Genomic DNA, 22,482 nt, shown 5'->3' on the forward strand with positions numbered 1-22,482 from the left:
CTGTTCAGGGGCACCTGCGGCGCCCCCTCGCAAACATTTACGGCCTTCGGCCAGGAAAGTCACGAAAAAATAATTGCACACGAACGACGCATTCACGCAAGCACCCGATGATCCATTTTGAAGTATTTTAATTGTATTATGTTTTGAATTAGATAATTGTATTTCTTCATTAAAAGCTTATATCATTTTACATCTGGGAGACTTCATTGGAAAGGACATTTCGTGTGAGTTTTTCTCTCGTCGCTAAGCAGATGGCCTTGCCGGGGGGTTCGGTTTCGACGCGGACTTTCGCCCGTTTGGGATTAGCGGGATCGAGATAAGGCGACGTAGAGCTGCTGGCCGTGCGAGGAGACCGCCGTCTGCAGATCGATTCCAACGTTATCGAGCGTCTTGTCCCTGCGCCTCCGTCGTTCATGCAGGGCGCGCGTAGGTTTGCAGCGCCCCCTGCATGAAAACAACCGAAAGTGCAGCGATCATCACAGACAGATAAAGTTTTGCGCTTATATAAGAGTATATCAGTCGTCATCGTGGCTTGCTGCAGCCATTTGTGAATAACCGTTCCAGGGAGGGGCTTTGTAAAATTCGCCGTCTTTGCACGGTTGCCAATTGAGGGCTTCGCTTTTTCCGCGGATTTTGCCGAATTAGTAGTAAAGATTAAGGGCTCTCCCGAGTGAGATGTTACATTCAACCCGGTGTTAATTGTCGTCGTCATCGTCATCATCGTCGTCGATATCGTCGTTATCTCTGTCATCGTCGGCTGAAAAAAATTGTGCATCGCAATCGTCAATTGTTATGTCCCTGGAGGTGGTAACTTAAATCGTCATCAGTTATTATTGTTGTGATCGTCGTCATTGTCGATATAGTCACCGTCATTATCGCCTTCCCTCCAGAGTTGGTCAAATGTATTCTTGTCATGATTGTTTACAACGTCGTCATCAGAGCTGGTACAATTAATCATCACCACCATGATTCATCATAACGATTATCATCATCGTAACCCATCATAATAGTAATCTCCATCATCATCACCACCACCATCATCGTGATTCATCATAACGATCATCTCCATCATCACCACCACCATCATAACCCATCATAATAGTCATCTCCATCATCATCACCACCACCATCGTGATTCATCATAACGATCATCTCCTTCATTATCATCACCACCACCATCATAACCCATTACAATAGTCATCTCCACAATCATCATTTTCACCTCCACAAATCCCAAGTAAAGAGCACCACCTGGTGTGTCCCGGTAACCCCAGCGTGGCGTGTCGGCAGTTCTCCTCCGGAGAGACGACCGCTCCTTGTCGCCATAGTAGCGTGGAATTTCCACCACCGGCTCGGTACATCACCACGTGTAGGCGAGCCAACTTCCCCCCCCCCCGTGCTCATTGAACCGTGGTGGGGGCTGGGTGGGGGGGTAGAGGGAAGCTTTTGGCTATCATCCTGTGTTGGTGCTGCGGCGTTGCGCCGTGCTACGGGGACGAGAGAGGGGGAGACTCGGCATGGTTGGGTGCTCCCGGCCGTTGTGCGGTGGCCCGGTGGCTGTTTACGAGACCGTGGCTCAATTAAGGGTTGGACACGGTTTGTTGCGCTGCATCGGCAACCACGGATTTGCGTGTGCATGCCGTGTGCGCGTGTGTTGTCAGTGGGATAGCAGTTAGCGCTACAAACCCGGCGACCCGAGTTCAATTCCCGCTCACGGCCAACACCCAGTGACGATTATCTGAACCGTTCCTGGGCCTCCCCTAGGTCAACTCTGCCTCAAATGAGTACCTGGTGCGGTGTGTAAACATCGCCACCGGGGAGACAAAGGCGGCCGGGCGTGGTGCTGGCCATCCACCCCCTCGTGTGCCGTGCCGTGTCGGCCTTCATAGGCGCTCGTGAACAGCACTTGCCCTAACAGTTTATTGAAGGCTGTACAGGGGATCTTCTGTATTTGTATATGTGCGTACGTGGGTTCACACACGCATGCATATATACGTGCGTGCGTATTGAGTGGTATTACAATCCTCGCCACGCAAGTTCAATTCCTGGGCATGTAGCGCATAAGTGGCACGACGTATGGCCTGGCCACCCCTAGGTCGACCCAGCCTAAAATGAGCACTCTGTACAGTATAGCTGCCATCAGCACTGGGGAGACAAAGGTGGCAGGGCAAGCATGGCGGTGCTGACAACATCATTGCCTCGTGTGCCACGCCTGTCCAATTAGCACGGTTGGCTACGTACGGTGCGGAAGAAGTTCAACATTCATACATACTTAGACTCACACGGAGACCCATAGACTCACGCGGAGACCCATAGACTCACACGGAGACCCATAGACACTCACACGGAGAACCATAGACTCACACAGAGACCCATAGACTCCCACACGGAGACCCATAGACTGACATAAGAGACCCATTGACTCCCACACGGAGACCCATAGACACTCACACAGAGACCCATAGACACTCACACAGAGACCCATAGACTCCCACAGAGACCCATAGACTCCCACACGGAGACCCATAGACACTCACACAGAGACCCATAGACACTCACACCCATAGACACTCACACAGAGACCCATAGACACTCACACAGAGACCCATAGACTCACACAGAGACCCATAGACTCCCACACGGAGACCCATAGACTCTCACACAGAGACCCACAGACTCACACAGAGACCCATAGACACTGACACAGAGACCCATAGACCCTCACACGGAGACCCACAGACTCACACGGAGACCCATAGACTCACACAGAGACCCATAGACACTGACACAGAGACCCATAGACCCTCACACGGAGACCCACAGACTCACACGGAGACCCATAGACTCCCACACGGAGACCCATAGACACTCACACGGAGACCCATAGACACTCGCACAGAGACCCAGACTCACAGGGAGACCCATAGACACTGGCACAGAGACCCTTAGACACTCACACGGAGACCCACAAACTCACACAGAGACCCATAGACTCCCACACGGAGACCCATAGACACTCACACGGAGACCCACAGACTCACACGGAGACCCATAGACACTCACACGGAGACCCACAGACTCACACGGAGACCCATAGACTCACACAGAGACCCATAGACTCCCACACGGAGACCCGTAGACACTCACACAGAGACCCAGACTCACAGGGAGACCCATAGACACTCACACAGAGACCCATAGACACTCGCACAGAGACCCAGACTCACAGGGAGACCCATAGACACTGGCACAGAGACCCTTAGACACTCACACGGAGACCCACAGACTCACACGGAGACCCATTAAAGGGTGGACACCCACGAAAGCCACACCGAGCCTCACGACGCTTTGTCAGGAGCGTCCTGTGATGTTTTCCCAGGGAGCTGGTGACGACGACTTCGTGCGTAAAAATCCCAACGAGAGTAAATTGTGGGCCATCTTTAAAATGCGGCAAATTTGTTCCCTTTTCAAATTCGGCTACCACAGCGATCTTGAACGTCCACTCCACCGGGAAGCAGATGGCCGCGTGGTAGCGAACTTGTGGTTGATAAACAACGCCCGCGTCGCCGGCACCTGGATTCGAACCACGAACCGAGACCCTCTGCAGCGAGGAGCGACCGCCGGGCCCACGTTTCCGCACGCGTCCCCGCAGCCTCGAGCGTTTTACGCGTTTCGCGTGTGATTTGTAAATTATCGCGCATCGGAACGTCGAATCCACGGCCGCTCGGGAGGCCGTGGTACACTTTGATGTTAAATTATGGATGAACCTTCCCCCCCCTGCCCCCGCCCCTCCCGGGGGCGATTTGGCAAGGTGCATTGATAATAATAAAATGCGGTGTGAGCCTGTGCACGTATGTACGTATGTGCGTAATCGCAACACCGTGCATGCGGTGAGCGTACGTACCTGCCGCGCGTGTGCGTGCGTGCGTGCGTGCGCGCGCAGATGCTTCTGGTAATCGTTCACCGATGTGCGTTTGTCTTGGGGAGTTTTTTCTTTTTTAAAGATTAGCGATGATAAAAAAAACGCCTCTGGCCTCATCGGCATCATCATTCCGTCGCGCCAATTTGCAAATCTGCAAAACGCCGCGCAGTTTTCCCACAACGCGTGCGGGCGGCCGGGCGCGTGCACGCGTCAAGATGTTTTTCAGCAACGAAAAAATACGGACGAGTGTTTACACGAGTGGGGGAAAACCGGGAAGCGCCCGCACACAAAAAACCCACGCGTGCTTGAAAGAGACAAAGAGAGACGAAGAGAGACGGAGAGAGAGACGCGCTATCTCATCAAGTTGGAACAGATGTGGATTAGTCCACACTTGATAATAATTTCCACTGACGTCTCGAGGCGCCCTTGTAAGGATAAGGGTGAGGAAAGGCCGAGAGAGAAGGAGAAGCTAAATAGAATAAGGCGAGACTTTAAAAGTGTCCACATTATTGGTCGGTGGTACCGCCTCCTCCTGGCGAGCCAGTGGGAAAGGGAGTTTCTGTGGTGTGAAATAAACACGTCGGTAAATGAAAATAAAAACAGGAAAAAGGAATTGTAAGACGTTAATAAATACATTCTTACAAATAAATAACTATTAATAAATACATTCATAAAGTCAATTTAAATACAGAAATCCGTTGAGAAATAGAATAAAATAATTGAACGGGAGAAATAACAAAAATATAAAAAGTTAATAGAAATAAATAAAAATTCATAGGTTAAGCTGAATCTAAATAAATCCGTTGAGAAGTGAAAATAAAAAGAAGTGAACGGGGGGAAAATTTTGAAATTAAACATGAATAGAAATAAGAAAAATTTAAGCTAAATCTAAATCAATAAATCCATTGAGAAATGAAAACTCTGATGGGGGTTCATGGATCAGCATAGTTTCCTTTTTCAAAGCCGTCCTGTGTGACTTTGGATAACTGTTTAACGCTTTTTTTTTACCCATTGAAACGTATCGAACGTGGACTCTAATTGTAACGTGGACTATAATTGTAACAGTACGCGAACGGCACAATGATGAAATACGGCTAAGTAAAAAATAAAGCTAAGATTGCACTTTGAATTATACACGCGTATGAAAAAGTGCACATGCTTACTCTTTGACAGGAAAGCGACGAGATGGAAAGTAGATGTAATGGGGAGCAAACCATCACGAATATTGATAGATTATAAACGGAATGGCTTAGGCAGTGTTAGAAATCTTTCAGCATTCCATCAAGACATTTACAAAAGTTTGTCTATTCAGTTTTATATTTATGTGTACGATGTTCGTACATATGTATGTATGTATGCACGCACGTGATTATACGCATTTGTCGTCTGATAAAAAAACAAAACAAATGGACAATCATAAACTATGAGGTTGCTTCTCCCGGAAGAATTATTGTGGCCCAAAGTCCCAAGCTGTTGCCAGCTGGAAGTCAGCTGATCTCGTCCACGATCGCTGCAAGAAAATTCAGGGAAACGTGAAGCCCCAAGATTCGTGTAAAAATATATAAAGAACTCCCCCCCCCAACCCACCCACCGTTGGCAAATTTCTGGGGACTATATTTGAGGTTGATAAATATTTGAGCTTCTTGAAATGAACATGGTAAAATCGCATTACGCCGCGGTAAGTCGTCGACGTTCGAGATAATTATCCAGCAATCGTCGGACGCGCGAGCAAATTTGTTTAACGAACTATCCTTTTTTTTTTTTGGTCCAGTCAGCACCGAGCGTGGCACTGCCGTGCTGCCATCGGTCTTGAATCCAGACGGGTCGCCCCTTTTTTTAAACAGTTGGTTTGGCCGCTGCTCCTAAATCCCCCGCCCGATGAAGCCGCTTCGTTGAGCTGTCATTCGTGGCCAGGCCGCGTCTGACTTAAGAGCTGTGCAGTTCGGCGGGCCCTTACCCGGTTGAAATAGAAAATAGTTTTATTGTTTCAATTAGCCGAAATCTAGGGTTTCAAGAATAGCCAATTGATTCTCTTTCCGGCCACCAATCACCGCACACTAATATTACATAGAATACAATTTTGCCCTCTTTTCGTTACAATTCCCAGTAAAACGTGCCAACATTGGGATAACGTTGGCACGACGGCCCGAAAGTTCTTACCTCCTTGATGGAAATTGAAAATGTTCAATATGACTGCCACGGCGACTAACGATCTCATTAGCAGAGTGAGCGGGGAAACTGTGACCTTTGCCGTTTTAAAAAAGGATTTTTTTTTTTAAAGATCGCTTTTCGGGAAAAATTTCTCCGTCAAAGCCGCACCCCGGCACGCGTGGTGGTGATAACCATTGCGCTGTGAGAGTTCCAAATCGGAGGTTTCATATCGTGACGAGATGCCGATGAACGCAATCGCAATGTGGAAAAGGGACCAAAACATTAACAGAAGGTCATCGATTATCAGGAGATCATCGATTAACAGGAGATAAAATCGATGATCAACTGTGCTAACGAATGCACGGCAGGTCCCAGGATTCTCTCGTAAACGGGAGACCGTTGTTTCGCCGCGTGGCACACATCTTTGTGTTGCTCACATCGTGCAGCAGCTGGAGACGTTTGTTTGTTTGTTTAAAATAACAATTTATCTTTGTCGGCATCGCGTGCGCACATTAACTACGCTCAACGCGGAATTCTCCGTGCCAGACTCCGACCGAGTGGAACAGAGGTTCTCCCGAAGGGGTCTCAGCAGTAGTTCTGCGGTATCCGCCTCCGTTGGCTCATTCTCTAATGTGACAAATTGCGATATTTCGCAACGGATCCTTAATCAAATGACGTGGCACCGATAACATGATGTGGATAAAATTGTGGGTGGGGGGGGGGGGCGTGGTCTGGAGGGTGTGTGTGTGGTGGGGAGGAGGGAGGGAGTGCGCAAAGCTAAAATATATTTCAATTTGATTTAAATTATATTTAAATAGTATTAAGTTTAACACGTAGGCTTTCGCGACCAATTTTATTCATAATAAAGGTGTTTGGGTTAGATCGCGTTATTTATAAATGTGTCGTAACCCTCCACCACCCGACACGGCCAATCAGCAAAAAAGTGTCACGTTGACAAAAGACAAATAGTTCATGTCTTTAGCCCACCGGTGTGTTGAAGAGTGAATCCACAACATTTGCAATTTTTGAGTACGACGTTTCGCTGGTAATTACATCCAGCATCATCGGGCAATTCGCCAGAATGGTGAAGTCCTCACTTGCTCCCGGTCTTAAATAGAGCAGCAGGGTGACGTCATCATTTAACTCATTCAGGTGCAGTGATTTGAGGCGGAGGGTGGGGGGGGTATTGTAATTATATAATCGATTGGTAATCAGTCAATGGTTATGTGACACTTTTTTGCTGATTGGCCGTGTCGGGTGGTGGAGGGTTACGACACATTTATAAATAACGCGATCTAACCCAAAAACCTTTATTATGAAATAGCATTAAGTCTGTCTTGAAAACTCACCTCTCGAAACTGGCCTTTAACCCCCCCCCCCCCCCCCTCTAGTTCTGGCCGTGTACCCTGTGTAGGTTCTGCCAATTTCCTGGCTTTCCATACACGGCGGCGCATCGGTGGGATCCACGGATGAAATGCGGCACTTCACGGCCGTGAATTATTATCGCTATTATGAGGCGGTGGTTCTCACGGTCTGTTGTTGTGCTCTTGTCGTTGTTGTTGTTCTGCAGGAGGAAGAGGAAAGGATGGCTCGCCCATCATCACTCTGCCCGAGTGCCCCAGCTTCTGCGAGCTCCCCGACGCCGACTTCCAAACAATCCTTCAGTACCTGACGAGCATTCCCAAGTGAGGCCGTGGACCCGTGCACGAATCCTCGCGTCCATCGACATTTGTTCACTGGTCGTCGTCGTCACCGTGGTTATCATCATCATCATCGATAAAATCACGGTCATCAGCGTCATCGCCGTCGTGATGGACTCGGGGTCATATCATGGCATTGCGGTCATCGTTATCATCATCATCATGGACGCATGGACAGTGGGCCGCATTTAATCTCCAGCACCGTGGCCCGTGCCAGCCGCGCTAAGTAGCTGATAATTCTGAAAAGAGGATTTAAAAAACAACAACTATGAATTGTAGTTATTAACAACAACAGCAACAAACATAATTATACATCTGATGCTCCCTTTGACTTTGCTCTCACTGGCGACGGCACGACACGCTAATTGCAGCAACTGTTCCCGCGCGCCTGCCGTCCCCGCCGCGATTCTTTCATCTATTTTGAGTTGCTCGTTAATTGGCAGCTCGAAACGAGCGAGTGCGGCCGCCTGCACTAGTGCGGGAGATCAAGCAAAGCCGGGCCCACGAGCGTCGTGCTCAATCACTCGGCCAACCGTCGGCGTTTTAATTGCTCGAACGGGTCGGCCCGCCGGAAGGGAAAAGCCTAAACGGTGGCTTCAGGAGCCGCCGGCCGCCGCCGCCGCCGCCGCCGCCCTCAACTCCCCAGGGCTATTGTGCACGCGCCCGCCTTGATCAGCGCCTCACGTTTTTGTGGCTTGTGCTTCGTGTCTTGCGAGTAGGCCTCCACAAACTATTTTGTGAGTCTATGCCAAAGCGGGGGGGGGGGGGGCGGGGGACGGTAGGGGGCGCCTGACACTGGAGGAATGGCGGTTTGAAAAAAACACGCAAAAAATAGTTGTATTTATTTTCCAAATATATATTAATATTTTTTTCCTGGTGAGGCCCACTGGGCTATGTAGCTCTTTTTCAGAAGTGACCTGGCCACAAATGAGTGTTCAAACATTTGGCCAAACCGGAGGAACCCGGAGAAAAAATTCCACGCGACCATGGGGAGAGAGACACGCAAACTCCAAATATACAGCAGCAGCAGGCGTCAGGGTCGGGATCGACCCCACGACCTCCTGTATACCAGGCGAGGTAGTTGACATCTCCTAGCCACCGTGATGATGATGAGAGAGAGAGACACGCAAACTCCAAATATACAGCTGCAGGCGTCAGGGTCGGGATCGAACCCCCGACCTGCTGCCCACCAGGCGAGGTAGTCAACATCACACCGCCCCGCGCGTAATGACCGTGAAATACTCGCCGCCCGCTCCGCAGCCACCGTGAACGGCCCCCTTGCGGCACGCGTTTGAAAGTTTTCGCTGCAAACTACTCCGATGGGATTACGCAGGGCAGCAACGCCCCCCCCCCCGCCCCGCCCACGCGCCCACGCACCGTCAAACTACTGACGGCCACGGTCTGTCTGTCTGTCCGTCTGTGAAGCAACGACGCATTCATGATACGCGCGCGCCGTGTAAGAGTGTCACGCAAATACCGAATGTGGTCCTTTGCGATCGTAATTTGTGATCGCGCTCACGGCCAATCTGCACGGACGCGGCCAGTGTGCGTGGCCTATTTATTTTATGACTTCGCATGTATTATTATTATTATTAGAATTGTTATTCGTACATGTTGATTTGCTGGACCGGGGGGTCTCTGCCGATCACCGTATATATAATTTTCCAATTAAGCTTTCCTGTCGACTGGTCGTCACGGAGATGAACTTAACAGGATTGACGCGAGGCCCTTGAATTTACCTCATTACCGTCACACAGCAAAGCGGGGGGGGGGGGGGGGGGGGGTGCTTGCTTAAGTAAAAAAAAACATGCAAATATAAAATCGGAGTTGAGACCGATCACTAAAATCCCACGCTGCCGCGTGACAATTCCATCGCCCACCTCCTCCACTCCTCCTTGTCCGGTGGTTGCGGTTCCAAAGTGCTCCGGCCGTAGGGTTAGTGGATCGCGAGGCACACAAACGGCTATCTTGTCAGTCCACTACTGGATAAAGGCCTTCCCCTACGCCGTGGAACCCTAGATTTATTCCGCCACTCTCTGGATGATTTTTTTTATTTCCCCCCCCCTCCCCCCCACAGTTTCTCAAACTCTGAAGGAACGACGTGAGCTTACAATGGGCTCCCTCTGTGGGAATGCCGTGGGTTTTCGGTGAAGGCCGAGGGGGGGGGGAGGGAGGAGGAAAGGAAAAGAGGCAACCCCCCCCCCCCACCCCTGCCCACGCTTTGTGCGGGTTGAGCGATTCAGGAACAGGGGTCGGGTTTCACGAGCCGAGCCGCAATTTCCGTCCGGTCAAAGTGAGCAGAAGGAAAAATGTCTAGGAAATTAATCCGAGCTAAAAAAACCACGCGGCGATTTTATTATTATTATTAGAAAAAATTAAACGCTTCTGCGACAACCTTAGTGCAATGAATAGGGAGACCGTGGCGATCATTATTTGCCAATCCACCGCTGGATGAAAGTCCTCCCAATGCCGTGCCGCTTTGTTCCAGGGGAGATTATTTTGATTTCTGATTTCTGTGGGAGCCACCATTCCTGTTACGTGGTGGTCCTCTGTGTGTAACGATTTATTGATTTAATTTAAAAGCCAATTGCTTGCTCAGAAACCGGCCTCCAGGAGGCTTTGCGGTAGAGCGAGCGGCTCGCAATCGAGCTGTTACGGGTTCAATCCCTGGTCAGGGGTTGATTCGGCCCATCATCCCTCTGGGGTGGTAAAATTAGCAGCACTCTTGAGAGGGAGTCACCAGTGATTGTCCTCCAGATAACAACGCCTCCACCACTCCCGCTTCCGCCACCTCCACTACCACCTCCACCACCCTCATCTCCACCACCCCCACCTCCACCACCCCCACCTCCACGAACTCCACTACCACCTCCACCACCCCCACCACCTCCACCACCCCCACCTCCATCACCACCACCTCCACCACCTCCACTACCACCTCCACCACCCCCACCACCCCCGCCTCCACCACCCCCACCTCCACCACCCCCACCTCCACCCCCCCCCCCACCTCCGCCCCCCCTAGTGGGATGTGGAATTTCCACCATCGGCTCAGGGATGTAGGCATAAAGGTGAGTACTCACCCGGGCGTTGTGTTGTTGCGTCTCTCTCCCTCCCAGGCTGGACACGGAAGATTCTGGCTTCATCCTGGTCATCGATCGTCGTCAAGACCGATGGAGCTCGCTGAAAGTGGTGCTCATGCGCATCTCCGTAAGCGGCGTGCGGTGTTGATTTTTTTTTGCAGCGACCTCTGCAGCTCCCGTTACCCGTGCGACCGCCACTCAATCGTCTGCGAATGCTACGCTGGAGGGCGCGCGCCCCACTGTTTGAATTTTTTGCACCGTGACCCCATTGCGCATGGCGTGCTCTGCGATGTGCTGCGTGTGTGGCGTGTACCAGCGGTTTGGGTGTGGTGTGCTCCGATGTGTACTGCGTGCTTTGTGTATGAGCATGCGGCGTGCTCCACGTGCGGCGTGCAGGAGCTGTTCCCGGCCGGTCTGCGCGAGGTCCACGTGCTCCGTCCGTGCGGCTTCCTGCAGTCGACGTTCTCCAGCTTTGGGCTGAGGTTCAGCAAAGATGAGTTCAACTTACCTGTGCAGGTAATGGGTCGTGTGGCAGTGTTACTGTGTTACTGTGTGGCAGTGTTACTGTGTGACAGTGTTACTGTGTGGCAGTGTTACTGTGTGACAGTGTTACTGTGTGACAGTGTTACTGTGTGACAGTGTTACTGTGTGACAGTGTTACTGTGTGGCAGTGTTACTGTGTGACAGTGTTACTGTGTGGCAGTGTTACTGTGTGACAGTGTTACTGTGTGGCAGTGTTACTGTGTGACAGTGTTACTGTGTGACAGTGTTACTGTGTGACAGTGTTACTGTGTGGCAGTGTTACTGTGTGACAGTGTTACTGTGTGGTAGTGTGGGGAGCAGCGGTGTAGTGTTTAGCGCTACGCTGCGCTATGAACCCGGCTCCCCGGGTTCGATTCCTGCTCACGGCCAACACCGGTAACGATTATCTGAACCATGTCCAGGGCCTCCCCTACATCGACTCGGCTTCAAATGAGTACCTGATGCTGTGTATAAACATCACCACTGGGGAGACAAAGGCGGTCGAGCGTGGTGTTTGCCACCCACCCCCTTCGTGTGCCGTGCCGGCCTTCATAGGTGCTCGCTAACAGCACTTGCCCCAACAGTCTGTTAAAGGCTATGTATGGAATCTTTGTCTTTGTTGAAAGGTGGCCGGGCGTGGTGCTGGTCACCCACCCCGTCGTGTGCCGTGCCGGCCTTTGCAAGCAGTACGTCGCTAATGACACTTGCCCCGACCGTCCGTTGAAGGCTACCAGGGTGATCTTTGTCCTTGCGTGTGTGCGAGCAGCTCATGCTGCCCAACTCCCTGGGCGAGCTACACATGTCCATAGACCGGTCGCAGCTCACGCCGGAGCTGGGAGGCACCCTGGTCTACACGCACTCCGAGTGGATCCAGCTGCGCTCCGTACGGCCCCGCCCGTCGCCTCTGTCGCTTACGATAACACCACCGATAACAGCACCGACGATGACGCCGAATTGTAATGGAAGCATGGGTTGGGGGGTGGGGGGGGATAAACGTGTGTATGTTGAACTTCTTTTGCACTGTGCGTAGCCAACCGTGCTCGATCGGAGGTGAGGGGGAAGGATAATACATTTCTTTTTTTACAGCGTTAATAATTGAACGCCCGTTGGCCCCTAAGAAATTCCGTTTTTTCTTTCAGCCAGCAGGCCTCTATAGAGAGGTCAAGAAAGGTCATGCACGGCATGGGAATCACAGGAGGGCTCGCCAGCGAGTCTAAAAACTATATATATAAAAAAAAACTATTTTCAATTTGTGACCAGGTAAGGCTCACTGAGCTGTATCGCTCTTTTTTTTTTGCGAAGCAAATTGGCCACGAATGAAAGTAGCGGAGGAGTGGTGTACCCTGCTTGGCACAAACGCTGGCGGCAAGGAATAAAATCAAATGGGCCGCCCCTGCCAAGTCCAAATATTCTCCCTCTTGTCAGCCTGGCACTTGGACCCTTGGGGACCGTGGAGGGCCCGGTGCAGTCGCACCACCTGCACTCCCGACAGCGACGCCACTGCTTCACTCTCGTGCTCACCGACTCTTAGCGGAAGCGCGGGGGTGCGAGCGGTGGCACGGCGGGGTGGAGCACCCCTGCGCCGTGAAGTTCAAATTCCCGGCCGCGTCTCGTGACAACTCAGAACCGGTCGCGGGCCTGCCACCTCTGTCCAGTAGCTAGGAGATGTTAACTGCCTCGCCTGGTATAGTAATAGGTTTTACCCTTTTAACTGGCACAAAAACTGACACCTTTATTCAAGGCATCATGTTTGCAATAACCACAACACAAGCAGTCAAAATGCAAACAAAAGAGACAACTCTGATAATAATATGCACTGTCCTTGAATTTGATTGGTCCACACCTGAGACGGCTTTTCTTAGAGCCTAGTCTCCACTAGTGTTGGACCAGAGGACGCCAAAAGGCGTTAAAAGGGTAAAACCTATTACTATATCTTGTTACTGGCAAAGGAGGTCTCATGATGTAAATACCTCGCCTGGTATACAGGAGGTCGTGGATTCGATCCTGACCCTGATGCCTGCTGCTGTATATTTGGAGTTTGCGTGTTCTCTCTACCCGTGGTCACGTGGATTTTTTATCCGGATCCTCTTGTTTCCCCCCCACATCACGCGTTTACAGTATTTGGCTGCTATAAATTAGCACGTGATGATAAGCCACGTCGTTGAGGCTATCATTTGTGGCTGGGTCGCTTCTGAAAAAAACTGCTCAGTGGGGCTTTACCTGCTAATATAAAAAATAAAATAGTTTCAAATAGTAGTTTAGTCATTCCCGGCCACGGCTCGCGACATATTAGAACCGGTCACGGGCCCCCCACCTCCAAACGACACTCCACCCTGCCCCCCCCCCCCACTCCCAACTCTTGGCTCCCTTCGCCAGGACCTGGAGGGATTTTCGGAGGTGGCGCACGACGCCGTGCACACCCTGCAGGCGGTGGGCCTGGAGCTGGCCGAGACCGAGCTGCCCAACACCGTGAGGGCCACCGAGGAGCTGCTGGGGGCCCACAGCCGGCAGCGCGACGACGTCAAGGTGAGACGCCGCCGCCACGTCGTCGCCCCGGGGCAACGTGCCGCCCCGGTCGCGGCAGCCCCGCCCTGGCACCTCGGGTGGTTCGGGTGGTGCCGCGTGCGGCCGTGAGGCTCTCCCAAAGTCGCCGGGCCTAGGCGGCGGCGATGGTGGCAGCGCCGGCCATTGTGGTGAAGCTGTGTGGTGGTGTGCGGTGTGGTGTGGTGGGTGGCCTGTGTGGTGGTGTGCGATGTGGTGTGGTGGGTGGCCTGTGTGGTGGCTTGCGTGGTGTGGTGGGTGCCCTGTCTGGTGGTCTGTGGCGGTGGCCAATGTGGTTTGGTGAGGCTGTGTCGTGGCTAGTGTGGTGGTGGTGGCGCAGTCTGGTGTGGTGAAGCTGTGTGGTGGTGGGCAGTGTGGTGTGGTGGGTGGCCTGTGGTGTGGTCGATCGTGCTGTGTGGTGGTCGAACAGCGTCTGTCTGTCTCCGTAGACCACACAGACAAACAACAACCAATGGGAATGTGGCTTGACGGTAAATGTTACCAGTCGGTACTCTTTGGTTCTTTCGGTAAAGTCACAGCAGTCGGTGCTGGTGTAATGCTCTCTTAAGCAACAGACGCCGATGAAGTCGCGCGCACACACACACACACATGCACGCACACACACACGCACACGCACACACACACGCACACACACGCACACACACATGCACATACGCACACACACATGCACACACACATGCACACACACACATGCATACACACACACATGCACACACACACACGCACACACACATGCACACACACACACGCGCACACACACATGCACACACACACACGCACACACACATGCACACACACACACGCGCACACACACACGCGCATACACACATACGCACACACACATGCACACACACATGCACACACACACATGCATACACACACACAAGCATACACACACACATGCACGCGCACACACACACACACGCACGCGCACACACACATGCACACACACACGCACACACACATGCATACACACACACATGCACACACACACACACGCGCACACACGCGTTCGCAGTTGCACCCGGATCAAAATTAGCAACGCAAATTACGAACCAAGGCTGCGGAAAGCACAAATCTCAAATGTCCGAACAACTCTTACATCTCAAAATTGTTACCGGGTGACGGGTGGAGGGGGGTGACGATGGAGTGTCAGGAGATGACGGGGGGAGGGGATGGGAAAATGGGGGTGACGGGAGGGGGGGTGACAGGGGGGGTGACGGGGGGGGGTGATGGGGTGGGGGGAAGTGATGTGGAAGCAGGGCGGGGGGGGTGACGGGGGGGTTGACCACCCCTGCTTCACTGCCGCGCGTCTCTCCGCAGGCCCTGCTGGAGTCCGTGCTGGAGCAGGGCCGGCGCCTGCTCAGCAAAATCGCCGAGCCGACCTCCAGCGACCCCGGCTACCAGCCGAGCCTGGACCGCCTGCAGGGGATGCGCTCCGTGCAGCGGTGAGAGTGGCACCCTCTCCCCCCGCCACCGGGGAGCCGTGCTCTAATTAAGTCGTCTCCACTCAAAACTCGCCGCTGGAGAAGTGCTCCTCGCGTTTCGTTCGTTGTCCTCCCCGCCGCCCCCGCTCCTCCCCCCCGCGCCTCCGATTCGCGTGGTCTGTCGCCACGTACGCCACGCGACCTTATCCCCGACACCTTTGTATCTCCCAGAACCTTCACCTTTCCCTCGCAGACGCTGCACTGCCCCCTGCCCCCCCCCCGCCCCCCCTACCCCCCCCCCGCCCCCCCCTGCCCCTCCACCCCCCCACACTACCCCCCCACTACCCCCCCACCACCCGGCCCGCACCCACGGCCCATCCACCCCCCCCACTACCCCCCCCACCCCCCCACTACCCCCCCCACCACCCGGCCCGCACCCACGGCCCCGTCCGTTACCAAACGAAACCGAGGCCCTGCCTCCTGCCGTTCCCCGCCAGGCTCCTGTCGCGGCTGGGCGAGGCCGACGGTGCCGCCGACAAGTTCTGGGCCAAGCACCACCTGAAGCTACAGCAGTGCCTTCAGTTCCGATACTTTGAGCAAGACTTCCGGGAGGTGCGGACCGCTGGCGATATCAAAGAGATGCTCGTCGCGGTGGGGGGGGGGATGGAGATTTTAAACGGCGGTTCTTTTGTAGAAGGGCGGGTGGGAGGTGCGGACGTTGAAGGTGCTCGGATCAGAAATCGTGCCGGAGGAATCCACCTGACACGGCCAATTCGTAAAGGTTTGTCACGTAAACACGACGTGCCAATTTGTTACAGCAAATCGGTGTGTGGGAGAGTGAACCCACAACATCTACAACCAGTGGTTGTTAGCGATCTCTACCACCGTCCGTGGATGAAAGTTGCTCGCGTGCGATGGCGGCCTGAGCGGGGAGCGGTAGCGCAGTGGTCAATGGCCCTCCCCTAGGTCGACTCGGCCTCAAACGGGTACCCGGCCCGCGGTGCGTAAACATCACCACTCCGGGGAGACGAAGGCGGCCGAGCGTGGCGCTCGCCACTCTCTCCCCGGCCCCCCACGCCCACCCCGCGTGCCGTGCCGGCATTCGTAGGTGCTCGCTGAACGGCACTTGGTGCCGGCGGTCCGTCAAGACTATGGGGGGGACCTTTGTCTTTGTCTTTGTCGCCGGTGGTGATGAAGGTGATGGGGCAGTTTGAGGAGCTGCAGGAGAGGAACTCCCGGGTGGCAGCAACGGCCGAAAACTCCGCGCAGGCCAAGGCTCTGCTGCAGGAGCTGCAGTGCCTGGACAAAGCAGCGCAGGTGCTTCCTCATGCAGCACACAGACGGCTCACCCACTGGCCGCTACCAACTACCCCACCCCCCCTACTCACCACCCCTACTCACTACCCCTACTCACCACCCCTACTCACCACCCCTACTCACTACCCCTACTCACCACCCCTACTCACCACCCCTACTCACCACCCCTACTCACTACCCCTACTCACTACCCCTACTCACCACCCCTACTCACTACCTCACCCCCCCTACTCACCACCCCACCACCCACTCGCTTCCCCATCGCCTCCGATGACTGCCCACCGCTCGCCATCAACCGGCCACCATCCACCAGTTGCTCACGGCCTGTGGCCACCTCTACGCCGTCTCACAGCTGTCCTGCATGCTGCTGACAGCACCTTGACCCGCAGTGGACAACGCGGTCTGGTGCCTGATGATTCGCACTGCACTCACGGCCAGCGCGTGTGAATTGTCCCGGCGTGAGTTTGTTTTTTGCTCATCCGTCTCGGCGGTCGCGAACGACGTTGCCGAGTTTAACGGGGGGGAGGGGGGGGAGGGGGGGGAGCGTGAGAATCTCTCGAACAGTTTAACATCGTCCTGCCACTGCTGAAACCTTGGCCAGCGCCCTCCTTGAAGAGCTTCTTGGGACACTGGTGAGACTTTCCTGGGGTAACGAGTGTAGCGGTAGTAGTGAGAATAGTAATTATAATTATTCTAACCCGGAGCACGATGTGAGGTGTGTACGCCGGGAGGGAGGGGGGAGGGGGGAATGGGCGCAAGGAGCCCCCCCCCCCCCCCCACCACCACCACCTTACCCCGGGGATGGACGGGAGTCGATCGCCGCCCTCCGGGACCATAACAGGTTGATACGACGCACGAGTGAGTTATTCCTTCCTAAGTCATCCTCCCTTTACTATTTCCATTCAAAAGGTCCACGCACCCCGCTCACCGTCCCCAGCAGCGAGCCCCCCATTCACCCCTCCCCCCCCCCCCCCCGTCTAAACTCAGGAGCACAGCGCTCGTGACTTGTGTCCACGGAGTTTCTGTACCTCACCCCCCCGCCCCCATCCCCCTCGCCCAACCTCCCAAGCTTTCACCCTCCCCCCACCTCCTTGCCCCACCACCACTCCCCTCGCCCAACCCATCCCACCGCCCCCACCTCCCCCCTGCCCCCCCCCGCTCCCCCCCCCCCGCCCCCAAACCTCCCTCGCCCATTGTAATTTATATGAATCAGATCGAAACCTCCTGAATCGTTCTTAAACAGAGGGGTAAATGTGATGTCATCACGTGTGAGCCAATCAGGCACGAAGGCCAGAGGAGGGGGGTGGTGGGTCAATGGATTCATATAAATGACAGTGGATAGCCATTACCGGGTTATTGATAGGGTTATCAACATACATTGTGCGTACGCATTGTGCATGCACGTTATGCCTGTACATCCTGCTGTTGTTAACGCTACTTTAACAATGATACGACTGTCCACGGATGAGCGGAGCTGACCGGAGAGAAGCACGCCGGTGTTTCCCGCCACCCCGCAGGTGACGGTGAGCCGCGCGGAGCGAGTGGCGCTGACCGGCGAGCGCCTCATCTCCGAGGCGCACTACGCCGTCGACTCCATCCAGCCCAAGTGCTCCGAGCTGAGGAAACTCCGCGTGGACTTCTCCGAGGACCTCGCCACCAAGCTCAGTTCCCTCGCCAAGGCGCACTGCATGTGGACCAAGCTCGAGAAGGTCGCTCGCACCGCCGCTCGTTGCTCTGCTCGTTTTGTCTCTTGTTCCGTCTCTCGTTCCGTCGTTCGCTCCGTCGCTCGTTCCGTCGCTCGCTCCGTCGCTCGTTCCGTCGCTCGCTCCGTCGCTCGTTCCGTCGCTCGCTCCGTCTCTTGTTCCGTCGCTCGTTCCGTCGCTCGCTCCGTCTCTCGTTCTGTCGCTCGTTCCGTCGCTCGCTCCGTCGCTCGTTCCGTCTCTCGTTCTGTCGCTCGTTCCGTCTCTCGTTCCGTCGTTCGCTCCGTCGCTCGCTCCGTCGCTCGCTCCGTCGCTCGTTCCGTCGCTCGTTCCGTCTCTCGTTCCGTCTCTCGTTTCGTCGCTCGTTCCGTCGCTCGTTCCGTCGCTCGTTCCGTCGCTCGTTCCGTCGCTCGCTCCGTCGCTCGTTCCGTCGCTCGTTCCGTCGCTCGTTCCTCTGCTCGTTCCCCTGCTCGCTTTGTCACTCGCTCCGTCGCTCGTTCCGTCGCTCGCTCCGTCGCTCGTTCCTCTGCTCGTTCCTATGCTCGTTCCGTCGCTCGTTCCATCGCTTGCTCCGTCTCTCGTTCCATCGCTCGTTCCGTCGCTCGTTCCTCTGCTCGTTTTGTCGCTCGCTCGCTCCGTCGCTCGCTCCGTCGCTCGCTCCGTCGCTCGCTCCGTCGCTCGTTCCTCTGTTCGTTCCGTCGCTCATTCCGTCTCTTGTTCCGTCGCTCGTTCCGTCGCTCGCTCCGTCGCTCGCTCCGTCTCTCGTTCCGTCGCTCGTTCCGTCGATCGTTCTGTCGCTCGTTCCGTCTCTCGTTCTGTCGCTCGTTCCGTCTCTCGTTCCGTCGCTCGTTCCGTCGCTCGCTCCGTCGCTCGCTCCGTCGCTCGCTCCGTCTCTCGTTCCGTCGCTCGTTCCGTCTCTTGTTCCGTCGCTCGTTCCGTCGCTCGCTCCGTCGCTCGCTCCGTCTCTCGTTCCGTCGCTCGTTCCGTTGCTCGTTCTGTCGCTCGTTCCGTCTCTCGTTCCGTCGCTCGCTCCGTCGCTCGCTCCGTCGCTCGTTCCGTCGCTCGCTCCGTCGCTCGCTCCGTCGCTCGCTCCGTCTCTCGTTCCGTCGCTCGTCCCGTCTCTTGTTCCGTCGCTCGTTCCGTCGCTCGCTCCGTCGCTCGTTCCGTCGCTCGTTCCGTCGCTCGTTCCGTCGCTCGTTCCGTCTCTTGTTCCGTCGCTCGTTCCGTCGCTCGCTCCGTCTCTCGTTCCGTCGCTCGCTCCGTCTCTCGTTCTGTCGCTCGTTCCGTCGCTCGCTCCGTCGCTCGTTCCGTCTCTCGTTCTGTCGCTCGTTCCGTCTCTCGTTCCGTCGTTCGCTCCGTCGCTCGCTCCGTCGCTCGCTCCGTCGCTCGTTCCGTCGCTCGTTCCGTCTCTCGTTCCGTCTCTCGTTTCGTCGCTCGTTCCGTCGCTCGTTCCGTCGCTCGTTCCGTCGCTCGTTCCGTCGCTCGCTCCGTCGCTCGTTCCGTCGCTCGTTCCGTCGCTCGTTCCTCTGCTCGTTCCCCTGCTCGCTTTGTCACTCGCTCCGTCGCTCGTTCCGTCGCTCGCTCCGTCGCTCGTTCCTCTGCTCGTTCCTATGCTCGTTCCTTCGCTCGTTCCATCGCTTGCTCCGTCTCTCGTTCCATCGCTCGTTCCGTCGCTCGTTCCTCTGCTCGTTTTGTCGCTCGCTCGCTCCGTCGCTCGCTCCGTCGCTCGCTCCGTCGCTCGCTCCGTCGCTCGTTCCTCTGTTCGTTCCGTCGCTCATTCCGTCTCTTGTTCCGTCGCTCGTTCCGTCGCTCGCTCCGTCGCTCGCTCCGTCTCTCGTTCCGTCGCTCGTTCCGTCGATCGTTCTGTCGCTCGTTCCGTCTCTCGTTCTGTCGCTCGTTCCGTCTCTCGTTCCGTCGCTCGTTCCGTCGCTCGCTCCGTCGCTCGCTCCGTCGCTCGCTCCGTCTCTCGTTCCGTCGCTCGTTCCGTCTCTTGTTCCGTCGCTCGTTCCGTCGCTCGCTCCGTCGCTCGCTCCGTCTCTCGTTCCGTCGCTCGTTCCGTTGCTCGTTCTGTCGCTCGTTCCGTCTCTCGTTCCGTCGCTCGCTCCGTCGCTCGCTCCGTCGCTCGTTCCGTCGCTCGCTCCGTCGCTCGCTCCGTCGCTCGCTCCGTCTCTCGTTCCGTCGCTCGTTCCGTCTCTTGTTCCGTCGCTCGTTCCGTCGCTCGCTCCGTCGCTCGTTCCGTCGCTCGTTCCGTCGCTCGTTCCGTCGCTCGTTCCGTCTCTTGTTCCGTCGCTCGTTCCGTCGCTCGCTCCGTCTCTCGTTCCGTCGCTCGCTCCGTCGCTCGCTCCGTCGCTCGTTCCGTCGCTCGCTCCGTCGCTCGTTCCGTCGCTCGTTCCTCTGCTCGTTTTGTCGCTCGTTCCTCTGTTCGTTCCTCTGTTCGTTCCTCTGCTCGTTCCTCTGCTCGTTCCGTCGCTCATTCCGTCGCTCGCTCTGTCGCTTGGTCGGCCGCCAATTCGCGGATAGCGATTTTGAATTACGGAGTACAGCGTTTCCCTCGCGAATAACGAGGTAAGCCTCTCCAGCAGAGTACGGCCATGGGTTTTGGGCTCTGCTGCACTGCCCTCTGCTGTCCATCACGGATCCCCACAGCAGCAGCAACAGCAGCAGCAGAAGGCAACCTGCTGTGTTGTGGCCTTCACCGACCCACGAGCTCTCCCGGCCGAGGGATCGATAGATTGGCTTGCCTCCTGGGTAATTAATAAAAATTAGTTGAGTTTAATTTTCGACCGCTTCATGGAAACCCGCCGATTGAGACTGCGCGGCGCGAATAGGCGATTAAATCACGTGTGGTTCTTGTACAAGAGAAGCGTCACTATCACCAGCAGCGTGAACATCACCATCACCAGCATCGTGAACATCACGATCACGAGCAGCGCGAACATCGCCATCACCATCAGTAGCAGCACAGACAGTGCTGGGCACGTGGTCAGTAATAATGTAACGAGCTGACCAAATGTAATTCGATTGGCTGCGTCGGGTGGTGGAGGGTCTTAACGGTACAGATTTGATCTTGAAAACTCATTTTATTAGAACTGCTTTTTGTGTTTGGTTTGTTGACCTTCCCGCCCATACCTCCGATTAGCACGGTTGGCTACGTACGGTACGAAAGTGGTTCAACATACAAGTCAAATACAAAGATCCCCTGTATAGCCCCTAACCCGCTGTTGGGGCAAGTGCTGCACACGTGGGAGTGGGTGGCCAGCACCACGCCCGGCCACCTTTGTCTCCCCAGTGACGATGTGTACACACCGCACCGAGTACTTGTTTAAGGTTTAGTCGACCCCTGGGAGGCCCAGGACCGGTTCAGATAATCGTCACCGGCGTTGGCCGTGAGCGGGAATCGAACTCGGGTTACCGGGATCGTGGCGCCACGCAGCGCTAATCGCCACGCCACCGCTCCCCACACACACACGCACGCGGAGGCATCGGCAGTGTTAAAAAACCACGCAGACCCTAGCCACCACGTGGCCACAGACATACAGACCATCACGTGGAAACAGACATACAGACCATCACGTGGCCTAAACCCAACAGTAAATGACATGAATCTGAGACGTTGCTGTCATCACCAGCACGGACATCACCGTCGCCACCGTCACCAATGCTTCAGATGCGATGCGATGCCGCTTTTGAGATTCCGTCGCTTCCAAGCGCCCGTTGACACAAATCCGCCGTCCTAATCGTCACCACCGGCTGTCGCTGACGCATCTACCCCCACCCCCCCCCCCCCTTGCCACCTCCCGCGTACTTCCCAGGCACTGCAATGGTACGAGGACGGCATGTACCTGCTGGCCTGCCAGCCCGTCGCCAAGTTCCAGTCGCAGGAGGGTGCCGAGGTGTCGCTGCGGGAGATCGAGGCCTTCATGGAGAACTGCGAGGAGCACCAGGTCCACTACTCCAAGAGCTTCCACGAGGAGTTCGAGTCCATCCTCGCGCCCGACATGGAGGCGAGTGACGCTCGCCGTCGCTCTCTCTCTCTTTCTCGTGTGACCCCACCCACCCCCCCCCACTCCCTCCACTCCCCCCACCCCCCCACCCACC

General features: G+C 55.3%; 1 protein-coding gene across 6 annotated transcripts in view; it reads left to right on the forward strand.

The window, feature by feature from the left end:
• LOC116956269 (guanine nucleotide exchange factor DBS-like) overlaps positions 1–22,482 on the forward strand; it is a 154,488-nt gene that overhangs the window by 90,570 nt on the left and 41,436 nt on the right. For all 6 annotated transcript variants that reach the window (XM_032977726.2, XM_032977728.2, XM_032977731.2 and 3 more), the window contains 10 exons: positions 7,644–7,758; positions 10,893–10,983; positions 11,253–11,372; positions 12,145–12,261; positions 13,755–13,904; positions 15,264–15,388; positions 15,865–15,979; positions 16,565–16,684; positions 18,202–18,393; positions 22,197–22,388. In XM_032977726.2, the coding sequence (XP_032833617.2) occupies positions 7,644–7,758; positions 10,893–10,983; positions 11,253–11,372; positions 12,145–12,261; positions 13,755–13,904; positions 15,264–15,388; positions 15,865–15,979; positions 16,565–16,684; positions 18,202–18,393; positions 22,197–22,388 (1,337 nt within the window). The remainder of the gene's footprint in view (positions 1–7,643; positions 7,759–10,892; positions 10,984–11,252; positions 11,373–12,144; positions 12,262–13,754; positions 13,905–15,263; positions 15,389–15,864; positions 15,980–16,564; positions 16,685–18,201; positions 18,394–22,196; positions 22,389–22,482) is intronic.

The sequence above is a fragment of the Petromyzon marinus genome, chromosome 64 (genome assembly GCF_048934315.1).
Source record: "Petromyzon marinus isolate PM22_M1 ecotype Great Lakes invasive population chromosome 64, UKy_Petmar_22M1.pri1.0, whole genome shotgun sequence".
NCBI classification, from domain to species: domain Eukaryota; kingdom Metazoa; phylum Chordata; class Hyperoartia; order Petromyzontiformes; family Petromyzontidae; genus Petromyzon; species Petromyzon marinus.